The following is an 18,930-nucleotide window of genomic DNA, read 5'->3' on the forward strand; positions in this document are numbered from 1 at the left end:
TACTTTTTTGAAGAGTCTTCCACACGTTCCCCACTAGAGAGGGAAACTTCTACAAAATCATTCGAGAGAGGTGGGGAGTGCGTTCATAGCAGTCAAGGTACTCCCCCCGGGTTGTTTACTTCGAGCCAACTATATATGTTGTCTCTGTTTTCCGTTGACAATTTTCGTCCCCAAGTCGAACAAATTGCGACAACTGAAAGTCAATACGCTGATCTACAAAATGTATTCTGTAATCTACCGTAAAATTTATTCAGTTTCGACCAGTTGAACTTGAATTAAAAATAACTCTAACCTTCAATTAGCGTTATTTTTAAATACAGGGTCGATGGGCCATTAAATTTTTCCAGGCAAGCGCAAATTCAAAGTGTAATTTCCTAATAGAAGAGTTGACTTTATTGTTACTCAGCTAAAGCAGTTTCCCGTTTGGCCTACAAAAATTAACTACGTACCCAAACAGGGCTTATGAACTTTTCTTTTATGAAAATTGCATAATCAAAACTCATGATCACCGGAATCACGATAAAATGGTTACGTAATATCGGAAAAAATTTAAAATGTCGTATTTTTAAGATTGCAAGCCGATAAATTCTGATGCCAAATAACTGCAACTTGTTCTCAACTAGAAAATTGTTCCTATGCTGAGAGCATAACGCTGATCCCCGGAAAAAAAAAATAGCGAGGAAGCAGCTCAGCCGGTTTTTTTTTTTATTTTTTTTTTTATTTTTATCTTTTTGATGAGTAAGCGGCTGGAATTTTCCCACGGACTCAGGAAAGCACACGAACCGCAGGCTTAGATTCATATTGCTTACGTAATGTTTTCAGCGTCGCCATGGAGACTCAGTTTATCTCCAGAAATATTTTTTGTATTCTGGCTGTGCGAAAATTGGGGCGAGTGCCAAAAAATTGGAGCCAGTCTTCGCGAGGTCATGCCTTGTTAAACAAAATTACCTTTAAATGGTAGGAAACCTGAAAATAATAGTTTAATGAGATAGAAAAACACCAAAGAGATAATGATAAACCATAAAGGAACAAGGATGGCTAAGGATGGAGAAGACTAACACGGATTACAAACGACGAATTTGAGAAATTGAAATTAAACTTTTCAATATGCGCAAACCGTGACTGAGCTCCTTTAAGAACTGTTTCAGAGGACATCGGTTAAAAAAGATGAACAAAAGGAAATTGCAGGGTATAGGCCTACGGGCAGGCTCTTTGTGGGGGATAGGTGAGGGAAGGAGAATACTCGATATCGCTTACCCTTCCCTACTTCCCAGCCCATTTGTAGAGGCTAGATTCTATTTCGTACCAAGATTCGCTGAGTATCTTAATTCCCGGTTCCTTCTCTCTGAGAAGAACAGAAACAGTTTGAAAAACCCTTTTTTCTCTCTCCCCTAAACAATTCTTCTTCTGTGGCTGCTTCGTCCCAAGTACAGGAAAAAATACTAGTTAGGAGCGCGAGCGGGCGCGGTGCCGAGTCTATTTTTTCCCTTCCAATCGCTCCCCGCGCTCACACTCCTCACTCACCACCAGCTCTCGCTCGCGCTTTCTTGCTCACTCCCAGTCTCCCAATTGCTCTTTGCGCTAAGAATGAAAAACCTATGGAGGAGAAAGCTTCTGTGGCTCGAATCCACACCGCCATGCCACGGAGGTGTTCATTGTTTAGTTCAGTTTACTTCAGTTGACTACTCTGGCTCAGTTATTCATTCTTTAATAATATCTATGTTGATACCCTCTCAATAATAAGTTAACCTAATTCTTACATGTGAAATACATATCAAATATTACACTAACTGTTTCAGTCTGGATGGAAACCAGAAGTTCGTCCATAGTGATCATTCATTAAAGAATTGAGTGGCTTCGGTATTTTATAGTGTACAGTTTATTATTCTGTATTAAGTAATTTTCATTTCCTAGTCTGTCGCACAACCCTGGTTTGTGGCCATTCAAGGGAAATTTTCATGTGGCAATGTTTATAACGCTTTACAACTTGGTTTTAAACTTCGAGTTTGTGGAGAAAACTCTCGTGAGTGACCGTTCAAATGAAAGCTATGTAGCAATGTTTAGTTTGTTATACATGGCTCTGACTTCAAAGTAAAAGGATGGTCTGACCATTCAAATGGAGGCTGTATATATAGAGAGTGGTTTCTTGTCGTACTCTGTACAAAGCAATTTGGTTCTGTCTTTTGATACCAGATAGAAATTTTAAGTCTGCTTTCAAATCAAGCTGGCGATTCTAGTGGTGCTGTCAATATCAAACTTCGCTGGCATGCTAAAACTTGGTTTAGATCAACAAACATATATGATGAGTCGAGCGCTCATGATCTTTTACTACTCGAAAAGTCTCAACCTCGTACCCTGGGCTTCCCTTCTGCGGGAAGAAGAGAGAGACCCTGGAAAAAAGGTTGCAAACGTCTGAGATTCGACCCAAAAGATTACTGGTGTCACTCAGATTTGTAAAAATTCAAAACTGACAAACAACCAATCAGGAACACTACACGGAACAACGTAAAGCTACGTCATCAGTTTGGAATTTTTCGGGTCCAATCTCCGCGGGTGGTAGTTAAGGCTTACGGGCCACTAGCTTTTGTGCGTGTGTTTCGTCAGTTGAAGACAGTTTAGACAGGGCTTAAAACAAGCTACACCAAGCCGATCCCTCGCGTGTTGCTCAACGGTACAATCAGAAACAGGAACTCTTCGAGTTGCGTTAAACCCAATATGTTGATTCCCTCGAGTAATCCTCTCTCTTTCATACACTCCAGCTTGCGTATTTCCAGCGTTGCCTCGAATTCTCCAACCAATCGACGCCCAAAACACCTTGGTAGTCGGGCTAAAAACGTTTAAAGGAGCTCAGTCACGGTATTTTGAGTTATTTTGGCCACGTACAAAATTACCTTTAAATGGTAGGAAACCTGAAAATAACAGTTTAATAAGATAGAAAAACACCAAAGAGATAATGATAAACCATAAAGGAACAAGGATGGCTAAGGATGGAGAAGATTAACATGGATTACGACGACGAATTTGAAAAATTGAGGCCAAACTTTTCAATATGCGCAAACCGTGACTGAGCCCCTTTAACATCAGGCCAATCTCGGCTTCGGATCATGGCGGGTTTTGTGCCACCAAATGATTATCAACATGAAGACGAAGAACAGGACCCTTCGTATCATTGTCTTTATATCTTTGGTGATGAGCGCGTTGGCCAGTACGCCGGACACCTTGTGAATCTCGTGGCTCACGCACACAAAAACGTAGGTTGTGAGTATGACATTGAGCAGTGGCTGATCCGGAATCAAGACTAAAACACCTTTTGTATCGTGTGCAAGCCATATGTGGTACTGTGCTATAAATAACTGCAAAATAAGACAAAAACCCAGCACTGAGAACATTTCTGTCACAGAAACACAATTGTGCGCATTCAACTCAAAGTTATAGATGGTTGCATTTATTTTTGGTAGGCCTTTCGCCTTGGTTCTCTTTACAACGGCATCTCTTGGGACAGAATAAGATGGCCGTTGTTGAGGAAGTGACTGTTAGTGGAGACCCGACAAGAGAAACCCCTTTACAAAGTACCTTTATAGGACCTTCTTTAGTTGGAAGGATCTAAATCCCAACTGCGTTACAAAACCCTTAGTAATCCCTAAATTACACCTTCACCAGTTTGTCTATATACTAAAAAGAAAATTGCACGGTTGCCTGAAGATACGAATTTTATTTTTTTCGTGTTAAAAACAATATTTTATTCACTTGCTGCGCTCGATCATGAAATGTTGTTTCTACTACTCGAAAATAAAATTCATATCTTCCCGCCGCCGTGTAATATCCTCCATGCAAGAGTAAAACGTTATGTTAACGAGACAGCTAACCTCAAGAGAAATTGTGCCAACCCATGCATAAAATTTACTGAATTTTGCCCGAAACGAGCCAGGAACATTTCTGAGGAGTAAAAAGGCTAATATCTGCAAAATAAAGGAAACAAGAAATGAAAGCAAGAACAAATAGAGATTGAAAGAGAGATAGCTGGGATGGCAATTGCCGTGTTGGAAAAATCTTTAAACACTCGAAGAGTGCTGGGTTCTTTTTACAGCCAGACAATAAAACTTGATAATCTGCCTTAATGCGCGCATTACGGACCAATAATACAATGTAAGAATTGTCAAGGTGATCGTCTTTTGCCTCGGAGTGGCTTGGAATCAACCTCGTTCCCAGGCTCTCTCTTCTTTGCCTTCCTTGTCTCCTCAACGACAAGGGAAGCAAAGGAGAGAGAGCCTTGAACGAGGTTGGGTTGGAATTTGGGAGGAAAGCAAATGAGCAGAGGCGGAGAAAAAGACAGCAGCATCAAGCCAGACATATTACAGACTCAGAGCAAGGGGAAAAGAAAAAAGGTATATGAGGAAGGAATTAAGAACACATTGTAAACTCACAGGTATAAATGATACTGTTGAATGTGTCTCGTTACAAGAGACTTTTGATCTACACGTCAAAGCCTGAATAGCGTAACTCTGCAAAAGACAAAAATAAAACTTAGTAACTTCACTCTTTCAACGTGCACTGACCAATCAGAGCGAACACAAACCAGTCTTTCGACCAATCAGGAGCGAAGGCAAAGTTTTCCCGCGCTTGGCACCCGTTATATGTTTTCCCGCGCTTGGCACCGATCAGACGATTTCCCGCGTATTGGCACCGGTTACGTTACCCCAAGCTTGGCACCCGTTATACGTTATGCCGCGCTTGGCACCCGTTATACTTTTCCTCGTGCTCGGCGCCCATTACACGTTTAGCCGCGCTTTCCTACATTTTTACCCCGCACTTGTAACAAGTCTTTTTGCGCCTGTGTTTCCCGCGTTTGGCACCAGTTACTTGTATCCGTCGAAGGTTAAATACAGATTTGATAAGTTTCTATTTCTTTCTTTATTTAGTTCTCTAAGATCAAGAAAATATGGTTCTGATTTATCTTCTTCTTTTTTTTGTTACTTTTTTCGCTTTTTTTTCGGTTTGTTTTATCTTACCACGAGAGCCACAATAGCAAAGATAAGACAGGCAACGCCTACAGGTCTGGAGAACAAAGTTCTTTTGTTGCTGTCGTCGAACATTTTGAAATTTTTAGCAGTGTAGTATGCAAAGGCTAACACCATTCCAAAAAGCGCAATCTGAAAAAAATAATAATAATAAAAGAGAAAATTAATTACTCACCTGTAATAGCTGTTCTTATTACTGTCCTAAAGAACTAGTCGCGGACCCTATTAGCTAACACTTTTAATGCCAGTTCTCTCAACTCCGTTTTCAAGAACAAACGCTAAGAATGCTAGACATCGCAGGTCCCATGCCCTGCGCTCCCTGCTTAACCTTTTAACAATACAACCCAAGGCAAAGTGAGGAACCACTGGAGAAAAATGCAAGTAAACCCGGCACACAAGCTTCGGAAAATCCTCGTGACGCACCCGACGACTCGCCGAACCTTACTTCCCAATGAGAGAAACGAAAAAATACCCCGAAAACCGCACGCCAGGTTGACGTCACGAGATCATGCTATGTTACTTAACAAAGTTGTTGACGTCAGCTAAGAACTCGGAGAATTCGCGGAAAATGATTTCTACCACACAACGACTAAAAGAGAGGTTTTACTCACATATCTGTCCAGCCAAGACCGGAACCACCATTCACGAACACTGTCATTTTCATCAATAAATAATTCTTTTATTGCCCATTGGGAAAATATCCACTGGCATAACATCTGAAAAGAAAAAAAAAGTGATCTCGTAAGCATCCCGATTATGACACATAATGAGATCCAGAAATCGAAAAATCTGGCCACACGAATACTGCAACTCTGTCAAGTTTGTGTCGTTCGAAATCCATCTCGATCAGTTACCTGCCCCAAACTTGACAATCCTTGTTTCTTAAATATTACTCGCTGAAAAATTTTGGACCATTTTAATTTTGGACCGAAAGAGTGTTCGAAAATGAGACCGTCCAAAATGTTTAAGCTCTTTGAGTTTTAGTTTCCCTATTGAGGGATTTCTAGTTGAGACAATGCTTGAGATACGAAACGGCTTGATAGAATTCATGTTATTTTCTCGTCGGTGTATCGGTAAAACCTTGAGGGTGCAGCTAAACTCTTGTTTTTACAGATCTTGTTTCACCCTAATTCCTATTTTGTAGGCGTAAATTTTCTTCAGCAATTTTTCAGCAAAGTGTCCGAAGTTTTTGTCCGAAATGAGATAAAAGGATCCGAATATTAAATGTCCGAAATAAAACGTCCCGACCTTTTTATTTAGGAATTCCTTAATGTAATGCACCATAATCAACAACTACAGTGAGGTCGTTTTGTCTGCGGATAGTAATTTTCAAAATCACCAAGACTTGTATTAACGGATGGTCAGTGGCATAGTTTGTAAAACTATTCGAACAAATGACTTACTGGTGAACTCCAGATCATAGAAATTACACCAAAGAGAAAGAATAACTTCAGCAATACTACAACGTAATGCATGTGGTTTTCTGCAAGAAGAAATTATAAAAAAAATTCAGAAAAACTACCACACCGCCCTCCTGTTCTCCTGCATTTCCGAAAACAAATTAACCAACCGTCTTCAGAACGGAAGTTTTTATTCGGTTGAGGGAAGGGGGGAAGGGGGCAGGGGGCAGGGGGCAGGGGGCAGGGGGCAGGGGGCAGGGGGCAGGGGGCAGGGGGCAGGGGGCAGGGGGCAGGGGGCAGGGGGCAGGGGGCAGGGGGCAGGGGGTGGCTTGCGCTCTGTCGTCTATATCTTTTGGATCCTCCCTTGCTTAGTTCCTAGGCCTCAATCTTTCGCTGCAGTCGATCGTTTTCGGGTCACGTGGTCCAGACCGTTCGTCTCGGATATGTCATCGAAATCAATTGACCGTGAAGGTCCGGGAGAAAGCCGTACAGGAACTAGGCAAAGTCTCACAATCTATTGATGCGTTGACGTTAATCGAAGTAGGTCAGGAAAAGTCATTGAAAATTATGAAACATGCCGCAAGAGGGTACTTACTTACAAGGCAAAACATCTTACCTTTAACAAGAGCAGCAGTGACTCTGGGCCAAACTGCTATAACAGCATAAATCACAACAAACCAAAACGATACCAGAGGAACAAAGTAATAAAACTGATACGCACGACCCATTATCAGGCAAAGAACAGCTACAAGGATATTCATTCTTGTCATAACCTGAAAGGAAATCAGGCAAATATATTTAATAATACATTTCATGGATTCTAAGCATTGTAGAGCGAGTAGGAGATTTACCAAAAGGAAACTGTGAACGGGCGTGAACTGTGAACCAGAGTCATTTTGGCGGGAAAACCATGGTAGCCGCGCTCGTGGCGGGAAAAACTCCTTTGTGATTTTACAACGTGTTTGTACAGAAACGTGGAGACAAAAACAGGACATCAACTTCTCGAAAGGTAAGTAAGGTTAAATAAACTTGATAAAAAATTCCATTAGTATTCTTGAACAACAGAAGCAAATCAATTATTTTGCCTTGAAGGAGTAAATTAGAACTTCCTGGAAGATGTTTGTATTTCGCTGAAAATTGGCGATCAAATTTAGTTCGTCAGTGTCCAGAATACATCACAACTTTTAGCGCTTATCGATTTTACAATTTTTTTTCCTGTCATTGGAAATTACCAAAATTAAGTTAATATTACCTGACAAAATCTGTACAGTCCAAAATCTCCTTTATTCCAAAAGAATGAGAAATGTCCATAACCAGAAAGGAAAAGATACGAAGCTACAAGAAGTCTTATGAACACGTAGATTGGAAGAACCTGCATGTACAACGAAAAACATTCAAGTCAGTCGATAGTATTAGTAACACATTATGGTTAACCGTGTGTTCAAGATTCGAATTCTCCTTGATAATTACCATACTTTTATATGAATGCTGGTTTTAAGAATGCGGTAGTCCATCAACACAATCTTCCCTATCGTTTCCTCAGAAGGTTGTCGAGTTGGTGAAGAGACGAACCGTGAGAGAAATGCTGTAAAATTCCTCTACGAAGCCCTGAGCTTAAATTCCAGTGCTTAGAAGGCTTTCTGGAAGGCTTATTTTCAGGGGGGGGGGGTTCTTGTTATAGTTGTGGTGGTAGTGCGGGTATAATTATTATCGAACTCAGTATTTCGAATTCCCCGTTAATTCGAACTCATAATCAATTTCCTTGGATTTGTCCCTCACTCATTTACTATCGGTTATTTCGAGCTTCCGCTATTTCGAACTATTTTTCGTTTCCCCTGAGATTTCGATATAGCGAGGTTCAACTGTATCTGAGATTTTGGGAGCCTATACTTTTGAACGGGTTTATTTTCGTATTTATGCGGTATGTCATGCCCAAGAACACGATCCAAATATAAGGCAGGTCAGGGATAGAATGCAGACCTCTTTCTCCTTGGGGGCGAGGCTGCTCTTCACCGCAATTTACCACAACGAGCCTACTGGGAGAAGGTTAGAATGGCCAGGAGAGAGAAAGAGCTGAACACTCGTTGAAAATAGTGTTCTATTCTACAGTCGAACCTCTCCACAACGGTCACCTTGAGGACAGAGAAAAGCAGTGGCCGTTGTAGAGAGGTGGCCATCATGGGGAGGTAGGGGTTTTATAAGACACTATTTTTTTCGGGAGTGCAACATTTCTTTTCCTTAAAAATGCTTATTCTAGCATATAAAGTGTAGGTAACATAATCGAAATATGTCAATAAAACAGAAACTAAACAGAATCAGAGACCAATTACGCGCAGTACGGACCAAGTTTGGTGACCTTTTACAATTTAAAATGGGGTTTTCCATACACCGTTCGTCAGTCGTTGATTAACTGGTTGTTGTCGAGAGGTTATTTTGGCAGTTGGGACGCGCTTTAGTGTCCGTAGTCGTTGTGGAGAGGTTAAAATGAGAGTGAATGTATAAACCGTCCGCTCGGACCAAAACAAGTGGCCGTTGTAGAGGGGTGGCCGTTAGTGAAGGTTCGACTGTATTACCTTGCTTGCTCCAATATAATGATACAAGAGAATAACCAACTGCATCCAGCCCTTCCACTCATTTGTCTGATCTCTGTTTAACACGACAGTCTGTGGAAAACAGAAAACAAATTACCCACAGTATCAAACCGAAAATGACACGGAAAAGCTCTGTGTCGAAAGCAAATCTTTGAATTGTCTTTTGTTCAAGTAAGTTTTAATAATTAGAATTATTGGTTTTAAAACTAGAAAAAAAGCGAACTTTTAGTGATCTTCTACACTGCGTGCTCTACATTATAGAAAGTCTCGAAATTGAATATTCTTAGATTCATTAGAAAAACGCTCTAGAAAAAGAAAACAGGAGGACAAACCTGCTGAGCTGGTACCCAGGTCCACGCACCAAGTGCCAAGAAAACAATCAGGACTAACATGAAAACGAGATGACTGTATTCTTTCTGTTCTTTGAAAAACAAGTTTGTCCTGAAAATTAAAAGAAAGAACGTTTAAAAATGGCACATAAAAACAGGGATGGCACATAGTGAAAAGGGAAATTACAATGAAGGAAACTTGTCTCCCTCTATGCTGCAGTAAACACTAATTAAGGGTTTGATTCAACTTTTTTTTTTAATTTTCGTTTTTTTCCTCCAATATTACAGAGTGCATTGCAACCTGTGTGTGATAGCCCAGGGCTAGTGGATTTTGCAGTTGGGCTAGCCAGTGGATTCTGTCCTTCACTTGGGCAAGTGACATTTCTTGAAAAAATTACAAGGAAATTCAAATTACAGAAGTATAGCATAAGGTATGGATTTTTGGGGAGTCTGGTGAGAGGGCAGGGTTACCCCCAGCATTAAGTTTGCCAGTACTGTGGGAGTGAAGTGTCTTGCCCAAGAACACACCACAATGTCCCCAGCCAGGACTCGAAACCCAGACTGCTCAATCTGGAGACGAGCGCACTAACCGTGAGGTCAGCTCGCCTCCCACCCAAAGGGCAAGCCCGAAATTAGTCTTGAAACTTTGACAGCACATCAAAACAGCGTCACCAGCTGATCAGACGGTTTACTTTATCCCATCACTTGTCTATTTGATGATGTGTTGATATTGTAAGGAAATTTACATGTTAAATAACTGACCTGTCACAGAGGTAAAAGTAAAACATTATGAGGCCCATTTTGAACAAACTCTTCATAACAGGGTACATCCTGTCTGAATAGACCCAGCGTAATGAGGAGCTGGGACGGCCTCCGGGCGTGGTTGGTTCAGCACCTGTAAATGACCAATACATTCAGATTGCATTACATGGGCAATGATTTCAGCCTCAAGAAAAAGGATTCAGTAACCTAGACATCTACGTAGGCCAAGTTAATATAGGCTGAAAAATTGGTAGGCTCAGAGAGCCCTTCAAGATTAAAATCTGCAAGCCTAGAAAAACAACCACTAGCCACTTCAGGATATCAGGTGTGACTGCCACAACCCCTTAATTTTCATGTACTGTATCTCATTCTCTACGCAGTGTGAACAGGCTCCCTAGTAGGGTATAGGGCAAAAGAAAATGGGCGAGTTGAGAATGATTGTATCAGATCTTCCTTCCCAGACCACACTTAGCTCATTTGCTTACAGACGATTTTCACCTTTACCAATCAAGAGAGTCTCTTCAAAGACTAGTCAGCCATAAACAGACACAAACATCCCGATATCCCCTTGATTGTTCATCAATTCATGTCTTTGATATTCATCTATAAGACTAAGTTAACCTATCATTTTGAAGTTCCTTTTTAAATTTGGAAGCTTAGTTAATTTGTACATGTATGATAAAAACAATGTCTTAAAATTCAGAGATGAAATATTCCTTCTTACCACCAGATCCTTTGGGTTCTGCCGGCCACAGATGTTGACAGACAAACATAATCAAAAACAGCACAATGCTGTCAAGAAAAATGAAAAGCAGAACATTCTCACCATACTACCACACAGTGTTCCAGATAAGTGTGGGGTGTCAGGTCAAAAACCTGGCAAGGTCAGATACATGACCCGATAAATTAATAGAAAATGTATAGTGATTTGGTGGGAGCAGTGGGAATTGATCTGTTGGAATTCCTTATTGACACCCTGCATTGAAAAAATTATCTGGAACCCTGCTACCACAGTGTACAACATCAAGTAAAAACTGAAATTATTGTTGAGTAGGAGAGTGTCACTGAAATTATTGCAGCCATAAATTTAAAAGAACCAAGTGCAATGCACTCTGTGCTAAGCAAGTCACTGAAATATAATGCTTAATATGTAAGTGTGGTTGTGAGAAACTTGTATAACCAGAAATTAATAAAACCTGTTCTGCCAGAAAGTGGGCCACCCTAACTAAACTAGAATGTTCCACAATCACTTGGAAATAAAAACAGGCACATCTCACCATGTGATAAAAACTGCAAATGTGTTCCGCTGCAGATGTGTTAGTCTCGGTGCTGGCACACAACAGGTAGCATCAGATACTTGAAGATATTGATTACAGTAATAATTCAATATCAAATTCAGCTCCTAAAAGAGCAAGAATAAAATAAATAATTAACAACACAAAAAGGGTGGCAAAACTATTTGAACTGAACTTCTATTAATGGTAAAACTTTCCTCTACATAGTCAAACTGGTGCCTGGCCCTTTCATGAAACCCCTGATATAGCTTTACTACATTGAGAAACTCAAATAATTTGTTTGTACATGAGTCCATAATTACCAGGCTTGTTATTGATGGTCCATAGTGAAGTCCATCTGTTGATATCTCAGGCTTTTTCTCAGCTGCATGAAATGATGTCCACATCACAGTCACAGAGGAGTTTTCTTCCTGGCTACAGTAAAAGACAATTTTAATATTAAAATAATATATATATATTAAATAACTCAGTCCCTTGTTATGACATGTCAAATTTCTGTCTCTAAAGGACTTAGATGACCTAAAGAACAACTGCAGTGCACAACAGAAAAATTAACCTAAACTTGTTAAAACATTTGGTAGATGTCGAGTTTCATCTACATACATGACTGAACTTACAACATTTCTCCAGCAATAGAATTAAATAGTTCAATCTTTTCATTTGTAATCATTTTGCGTGCCTCGTGGAGCTTTGATTCCACAACTGGCTCTGCAACAAGAATGATAGATTAAATTAAAAGGAGGTCTACATAACTGACTAACATAAATGTTGGTATCATGCTAGCATGACAAAGCAGTTTGCTTCTATGATCAAATTTCTAATCCTTGCAATTTTAGGAGTATCAAAGTCTAGACACTATTCACTTACAATACAATGACATCACCTGTATTGTTGAACACTGAACCCTAAATATTTGCCCAAAAACAGATATGGTCTGCTCAAAACTGATAAGACTGCTTTTCAACTAATCAGGGCAAAAACAAAACTAGCAAGAACATGACTGTGTTATCCAGAAGGGTATTCACGGGAGGGTGCATACCTTTTGACAAAAAATTGAGAAAGTTTGGTTGAAACCAAATGGATCAGTCTGGTCCAACCATAAAATTTACAGACAAAGACACTATACCTTAAAGTACTCCTTCCTTAATTAAAGTCCTCCACTTCAATTTATGGACCATGAAATGTTGTTTAAATTTAATTTCTGATCCTCCAGGCAAAACTAATCAAAATTGTGTCAATACCTTGCTGAACCCAGACAATTACTGGAGAAGGTGGAAAAGGACTTGTTTTCTTGAGCAGCATTTGGCTTTCATTTCTTTTTTTGGCCACTAACGCCTCCATTGACCCTTTGACCTTTGTTAAATTATCTGTAAAATGAAAGTATCAGAGAGATTTTATAATACATGTACATTAATATTTTGTAATTATTTATTCAATTATTATTTCCAACAATGAGAGATCTACAGCACTTCTTGCGATGGAATTGTATGACCACTGAGTCAGACACGATTTGCTAATTAAAGGCATTGCTTAAAGGTGCAGCCACCCAATCTCCAATTTGTTGGCTAAAATCCTAAAGAAAGCATAGTCTTCCAAATGAAACTATTGTCTGAGTAGTACTTCTGAGTGGTACTGTTTATTATACTGCATAAGGAGGTTCATCCATCACTTTCTCATTTTAACTAAATCAAACTCACATCCATAATTCATGACTGCATCTAGTCCTTGGTGTTTTATAGTCCACTGAAACAAGCCAAAAAGAATAATAAGTAATAACACTCTGAGACAAGTCCACTGCATACACTACTAATAAATGCAGCCACAGGTTTGAAGTAAAGAAGGAAGTGACTGTCACTGATTTAATGAGACCTTCATGGCATCGTAGACTTATACACCCAGTCCCAATATGTGTGAAAATTGTCCAGCTAGGGTGTGAAAAGGACTGGTCACACAAAAAACTAAGGGTAAAGCAGGTGCCATTTTCTTCTTTGCTCAATAAAATTATAAGATGCAGCAGTATTATTTGGTATTAAAGTCACATAATGTTTTCATTTAGGGGCCATAATTCAATAAACCTCCTTCAGTTGAAGGTACACTGTACTTTTGCAATATCTGCCACGTATTAGAACAAGTATTAAAATAAAATGCTCCCTATTTTGATAAGGTTATTATTACTCTTTGAGTGTTTGTAACAAATGCAATGACCTCTTGTTTTTGAGTTGAGAATGATCTGTTTTATTTTCAGAACGTCCAAGTAAGGCTTGCTGTTTGGGCACTTCAGAGGTATCAAGGGTGAATTATTAATATCAAGGTGACCCTGTCCTGAAGGAATACCCTTCAGAGGGTGTCACTTAAAGGTTGTTAAAATAATGATCTTGTTGCCATGCCTTGAGCTGGCAAAATTTAGTATTAAGTGCCCATGTACTGTGCTTGTTCAAAGTTTTATTCTACAATTCATTTGAGGTTTTGTAGTCTGATATATAGTGTTATACAATAGTTACTGCAAACTTACTGTTCCACTTCCACTAATAATGAGATGAGGGCATTTGTTTGGATTCTACAGGAAAATGAAAGGGTGCGAGTCAATTATTGTTCTCATGGTATTATGTACTTAACAAATTAAAGTTTCAGCCCACTGTTCAGAGGCAAGACACTTGGAATTTATCATTCTCACAGTGCTGGATCCTAACAAAAATGAAAGGAAAGCCTGAAAAAATTTTGAGGAAGGTTTGGGGGGTGGGAGGGGGGAGAAGAGGAGGGGAGAGGAGACAAGGGATTAAGGTATGATGGATTAGCACACCATCAAGAAGTAACAGTAATGGCTCTTATTGAGCATTATGCTACAGTGCAACATTAATTTAATGAAGTCACTGTGATCTGCCTTTTTATGTCCAACATTCACTAACATTATGTCTGGTTAAAAAGAGCCATTACAGGACTGGTTTTAATAAAAAGTAACTGCTATCATCGATGATGTTTTTGAAAATGCATTGACAAAAGAAAGAAATTTTAAATCAATTTAATAGCAACTGCAACATGTAATATTTATTTAATAATTTATTATCAAATCACTCCAATTATAATTTGTTCTCATAAATTATATTTTAAAAATTGAATATAATTATTAATAATTAACTAATATAATGATTACCTTGGTCCAATCATCATACAATCCCTTCATAGATAGATTCACCATTGGTTGCCAGTAGAATGACTGTAAGAACAAATTAAAATAACTTTTTACTAGAATTTTTTCAATAGGAAGGTAAGATCTCTTAACTGTTGTCTTTAATTAAGAGAAAAAATATAATGAAAAAATACAACAACATAATACTTGCTACATGACCTCTCAAACTCATCAATAATTCATCAAGTTTAAACAAAGGAAATCATGAATGTGACGGTGTTTGGATATCTGATCTTAATTAGCATAGATTTTTACCATTTAATTTCTCCACTTTCTCCTTAGTTTTAGTTTCAATTGAGAAGATTTATCAAACACTCAAGACAGTGTTTGACCACATTTCCAAGCACCTCGAAGTTCGTCAAAAATATTCCGCTCCGTGTCGTATTTTCAACTCTCTTCTTGCTGTTTGGAAATGTGGTCAAACACAGTCTTTCATGTTTGATATATTACATACCACACTTGTATTGCTTGTCTTGTCGTGATAAAACAAATCATGGTGCTGCAAAAAATAATTATAATATTATCTTGGATGTAAGTAAAGAGAGAGTAGGAACACAATGCCAAAAGGAGCAAAAATAATGTACCCTATTTAAGAATCGGGAACCTTAACCATACCCTAAATCCCATAGAAGAAACCTATATAGCCAATATATGGAAGTAAACAATCCCTCTCCCCCTTCTGGCGCTGTCACACCTGCCTAGTTGTTTCAAGCACTAGTGTCAGATTTTTGTTTTCTCCAAAAACTTACAGGTTTTTCTTCTTCCGTAACTGAATGCAAGCTAACCGTCTTTACCAGTTCATAGTACAAAGTTCTTGTTCTGGAATCTCCTATAAAGGCCACAGGGTGATTGTGTAAACAAGTCCTCATTTCACTGGAAGCAAACAAAGTTTATTTAACAGGCATGACTAGATATTAAATGCGTAGCATTTTTCTATGTTGTGCATGTGGGCTAGCATACACTAAGTCCTCTTGATAGCCTGACTGAAAATTTGAATCAAGAACTTAAAATTTGTAGTACTACATGTACTGTATCTGTTGATCATGTAGAGTATTATACCATAAAATTCTAAATCAATTTATTAAATCCCTTAAAAATCTCCAATACAATTTAACTCTTCCTAATAATACATGTATTAAAGTTCACTCTTAAATGATACCCAAAACTCCATCTGACTCCCCTTCTTGATAATACATATTCCTCCCCCCCCCCCCCAAGAAAAAGAGAACAGCCTACCAAAATTAATAATAAACCAGTTTTGTTTTTAACAATGGAATTATCCAATTGATTGCTTATATAGTAAATGTCCAATGTACAATGTGTAGTTTCAGAAAATATCTATACTTCTCCCACAGAAGGGATTTTTTTCTAAGACACTCCCACACCCCTTTGGAAATTGCAATTAAGCTTCACACATTTCTTCACATTTTTGGTCTTACAGACCCCCACCCCACCCCACAGACATATACATGTGCACAAAAACTATCACGCTGGCTTGAAATATTTGAAATCAAAAATAAAATTTAACTACGGCAACAACTTAGCCATAACGTATGACAAGTTCTTAACAGACCTTGATGTATATGAATGCATCATACAGCCATGAGGTTGCCAAAAGCTTCCCCTCCATCGACCAGACTGAAACATTCCAGGGCAAGTACTAGATCCTGTTTGCAAAAGATCAAATGTTGAGAATTTTTATCTTTTTGTTAAAAGCATCAAAAACAAACAGCACCTCATGAAAATACTCCTTACTGCATATTAATTCTCAAACATTTGCAAGAACCTAAAACTTTAGAAATATTGTAATTACTGGGTCATGAGAATATACAATGCCTAATTCATCATCATCCTCAACATCATCATCATCATCATTTATTTGCCACACAAATACTTATTTGCCACATAAATACCACTTCCACTGCTACTGACACTGAAATCCAAAACAACATGTACATGACAGCTTGCAGGGCCATCATATATTAGGTTTTGATACATCTGTAGTTTTGATTTTCACATCCATAACAAACTTGTTACTTTATGGGTGAATCAACTACAGGCAAGTTCACTTGTAACATCAAGGGCCCATCAAACACGCTTAGCCGTAACTGGTGCTCTGTGTTATGGCCCTTATTGACAGCCCTGTGAAGACATGGCAACCTAAAGGTGCAGTTACAATTGTAATGGTTTAACCATGTTAGAATCTGAATTGAGCAATCCAGGTTCAACACTAGGCTGGGTAACTTTGCTGTGTTCTTGGAGAGGATACTTAACTGTCATAGTGTCTCATATTCCAAGAGTATAAATGGGTAGTGACTGACAAACTATCAAGACAACATGACAAAATGTTGATGCCGAGGGGTATATAGCTCACAATGGACTAGCATCCCATCATGGGGAAGTGGCAAAGCTGCCAGTTACATCATTTTACAAAAATCAATCAGTGTGCAATCCCTTTGACCCAAGTGCAGTCTAATACTTCACCTTAGCTTTGAGCAAGCTAAGAAAAGGCCTGTCAACTTTTTTTTTTCTTTTTTTTCAATGGACCGGGGAGATGAGCAGTTCAACAAAACTGAAATATTTATTCTCCTGTTGCATCAGTGAACAGATCACTTCGCATGACCAGGAAATAAAATGAAAATACTGGAAAATAAAAGCCACCGACAATGTAACTAGTGGAGCCTTAAAGTGCCTATGAAGTAAAAAATAATTGCTGCTGATTTGAAAGGCTTTTCAAAGTAAAGACGGATGGCGTTTTCCTTTTTGGAATATCTTTTTTTGTTTTAGAGATATTCACGTTTTTGTATTATAAGTGATGACGTCATAGGTGGTTCCACTAAAACAGTTCAACACTCAATCAAGAATATCTCTAGAAATATTAAAGCAGTGTTCTTTAAACTTGGCAGCTGAAATGTAAATCACAAAAGAATCAAAATGACACCCGTTGTGCCGTCACCATGACAACAGTTAAGCCGCTGGTCCTGTTTTAATTAAAACTAACATTACCAGATTTTATCTTAAACAAGGATCATCCACTCCCAACAATCTAATGGGGAGAGTTAAGACAATATGGGAATCACGTGTGTTCCGAGCAAGACCCTCTGTCCCTTTTCGAAGGGTTGCAAATTGGCATATTTGGTTTTTCACAGAAAGAGACTGGAGCCAAAAGTGTTGCCATGGCAACAACACAGAAGGTGTCATTCTGTTTCTTTTGTGATGCACATTTGTGGTGCCAAGTTTGAAGAACACTGCTCCAATATTTCTAGAGACATTCTTGATTCAGTGTTTACTGTTCAAGTGGAACCACCTATGACGTCATCACTTTCCTCATTTGCATAATACAAAAACGTAAATATCTCTAGAACGAAAAAAGATATTCCAAAAAGGGAAACGCCATTCTTCTTTACTTTGAAAAGCCTGTCAAATAAGCAGCAATTATTTTTTACTTCATAGGTACTTTAAAGTATACGTTTCTTTACATTATTTTTTAAGAAGAAAATCGCTCAAGCAGCATAGAAAATGCCATCGAAAAAAATTAGTCAGCAATGCCAGGTGCTTAAAGATCTCTTTCTCATACAAAATTGCAGCTGTAAACCAATTAATTTTACAGCGCAAATTCGAAATGTTTACACAAATTTCGGCGACACGTGTCAAATGCTCTACAGTAAACAATATCAACAGACAGGATACCTCTCAAAATCTTATTTAGAATGTAAATGTCTTCTGAAGCAATTTAACTGTTTCGATCATCGGTACTTAGCGAACAACCACTGCTATGGTCTGCTATGGCATGACGATGTTTCGGCCGGCCTGTCAGACAATACTTACCTTCTCGAATAACCCGTGCCAGATGAACACACACCAAACACAACACAATGAGAAAAGCCAGGGTTTTACAACATATTTCTGTCCTGGAAGTCGTAGGCTGTTGTTTTGAGGCTTCTTTTCCGCGTTCGTCCATTTCTTTGGGGTTTTTCTCAATATCAGAAAGATGCAAAGTCGCGCCGGTCCGCTCCGAATCCGCCGCCATCTTTTTAAGAGATGTCGTCACCAGGGTCTCCCAGTCCACGGTGAGGAGAAGTGCCCTGGACTGGGGCCGTTTCTAGGTCCCGGCAATTGGTCCCGGCCCGAAAAGTTTTCGCACCAGGAAAGCCGTGGCAAAATCTCAAACCTTATGAATATAGAGCTGTTTTATTAACATATTCTTAATATAAACAAAGGTTCCATTCCGTACAGCAAGTTTCAGGCGTATACACCTCTCTGCCTTTAAATGCCGATTAACTAAAAATAGCTTTTCGGGCCCGAAAAGTTTCCGGGACTTTCAAGAAACAGGCCCCTGGTCAGATTT

General features: G+C 38.9%; 1 protein-coding gene across 1 annotated transcript; it reads right to left on the reverse strand.

Annotated features, from left to right (window-relative positions):
* Window positions 1-439: 439 nt before the first annotated feature.
* On the reverse strand, window positions 440-18,930 carry LOC145469091 (N-acetylneuraminate (7)9-O-acetyltransferase-like). The gene is made up of 23 exons (XM_081452746.1): window positions 18,411-18,930; window positions 16,156-16,249; window positions 15,332-15,455; window positions 15,037-15,081; window positions 14,547-14,609; window positions 13,908-13,952; window positions 13,093-13,138; window positions 12,637-12,762; window positions 12,013-12,103; window positions 11,698-11,809; window positions 11,378-11,502; window positions 10,825-10,892; window positions 10,101-10,233; window positions 9,342-9,450; window positions 8,992-9,081; window positions 7,671-7,790; window positions 7,035-7,191; window positions 6,422-6,501; window positions 5,630-5,734; window positions 5,010-5,150; window positions 4,425-4,502; window positions 3,867-3,959; window positions 440-3,353 (listed from the first exon to the last, which is right to left on the reverse strand). The coding sequence occupies exons 1-23, from the start codon at window positions 18,610-18,612 to the stop codon at window positions 3,081-3,083; spliced, it is 2,520 nt and encodes an 839-aa protein (XP_081308872.1). The 5' UTR covers window positions 18,613-18,930; the 3' UTR covers window positions 440-3,080.

Source organism: Orbicella franksi, chromosome 15 (genome assembly GCF_964199315.1).
Source record: "Orbicella franksi chromosome 15, jaOrbFran1.1, whole genome shotgun sequence".
Taxonomy (NCBI): Eukaryota; Metazoa; Cnidaria; class Anthozoa; order Scleractinia; family Merulinidae; genus Orbicella; species Orbicella franksi.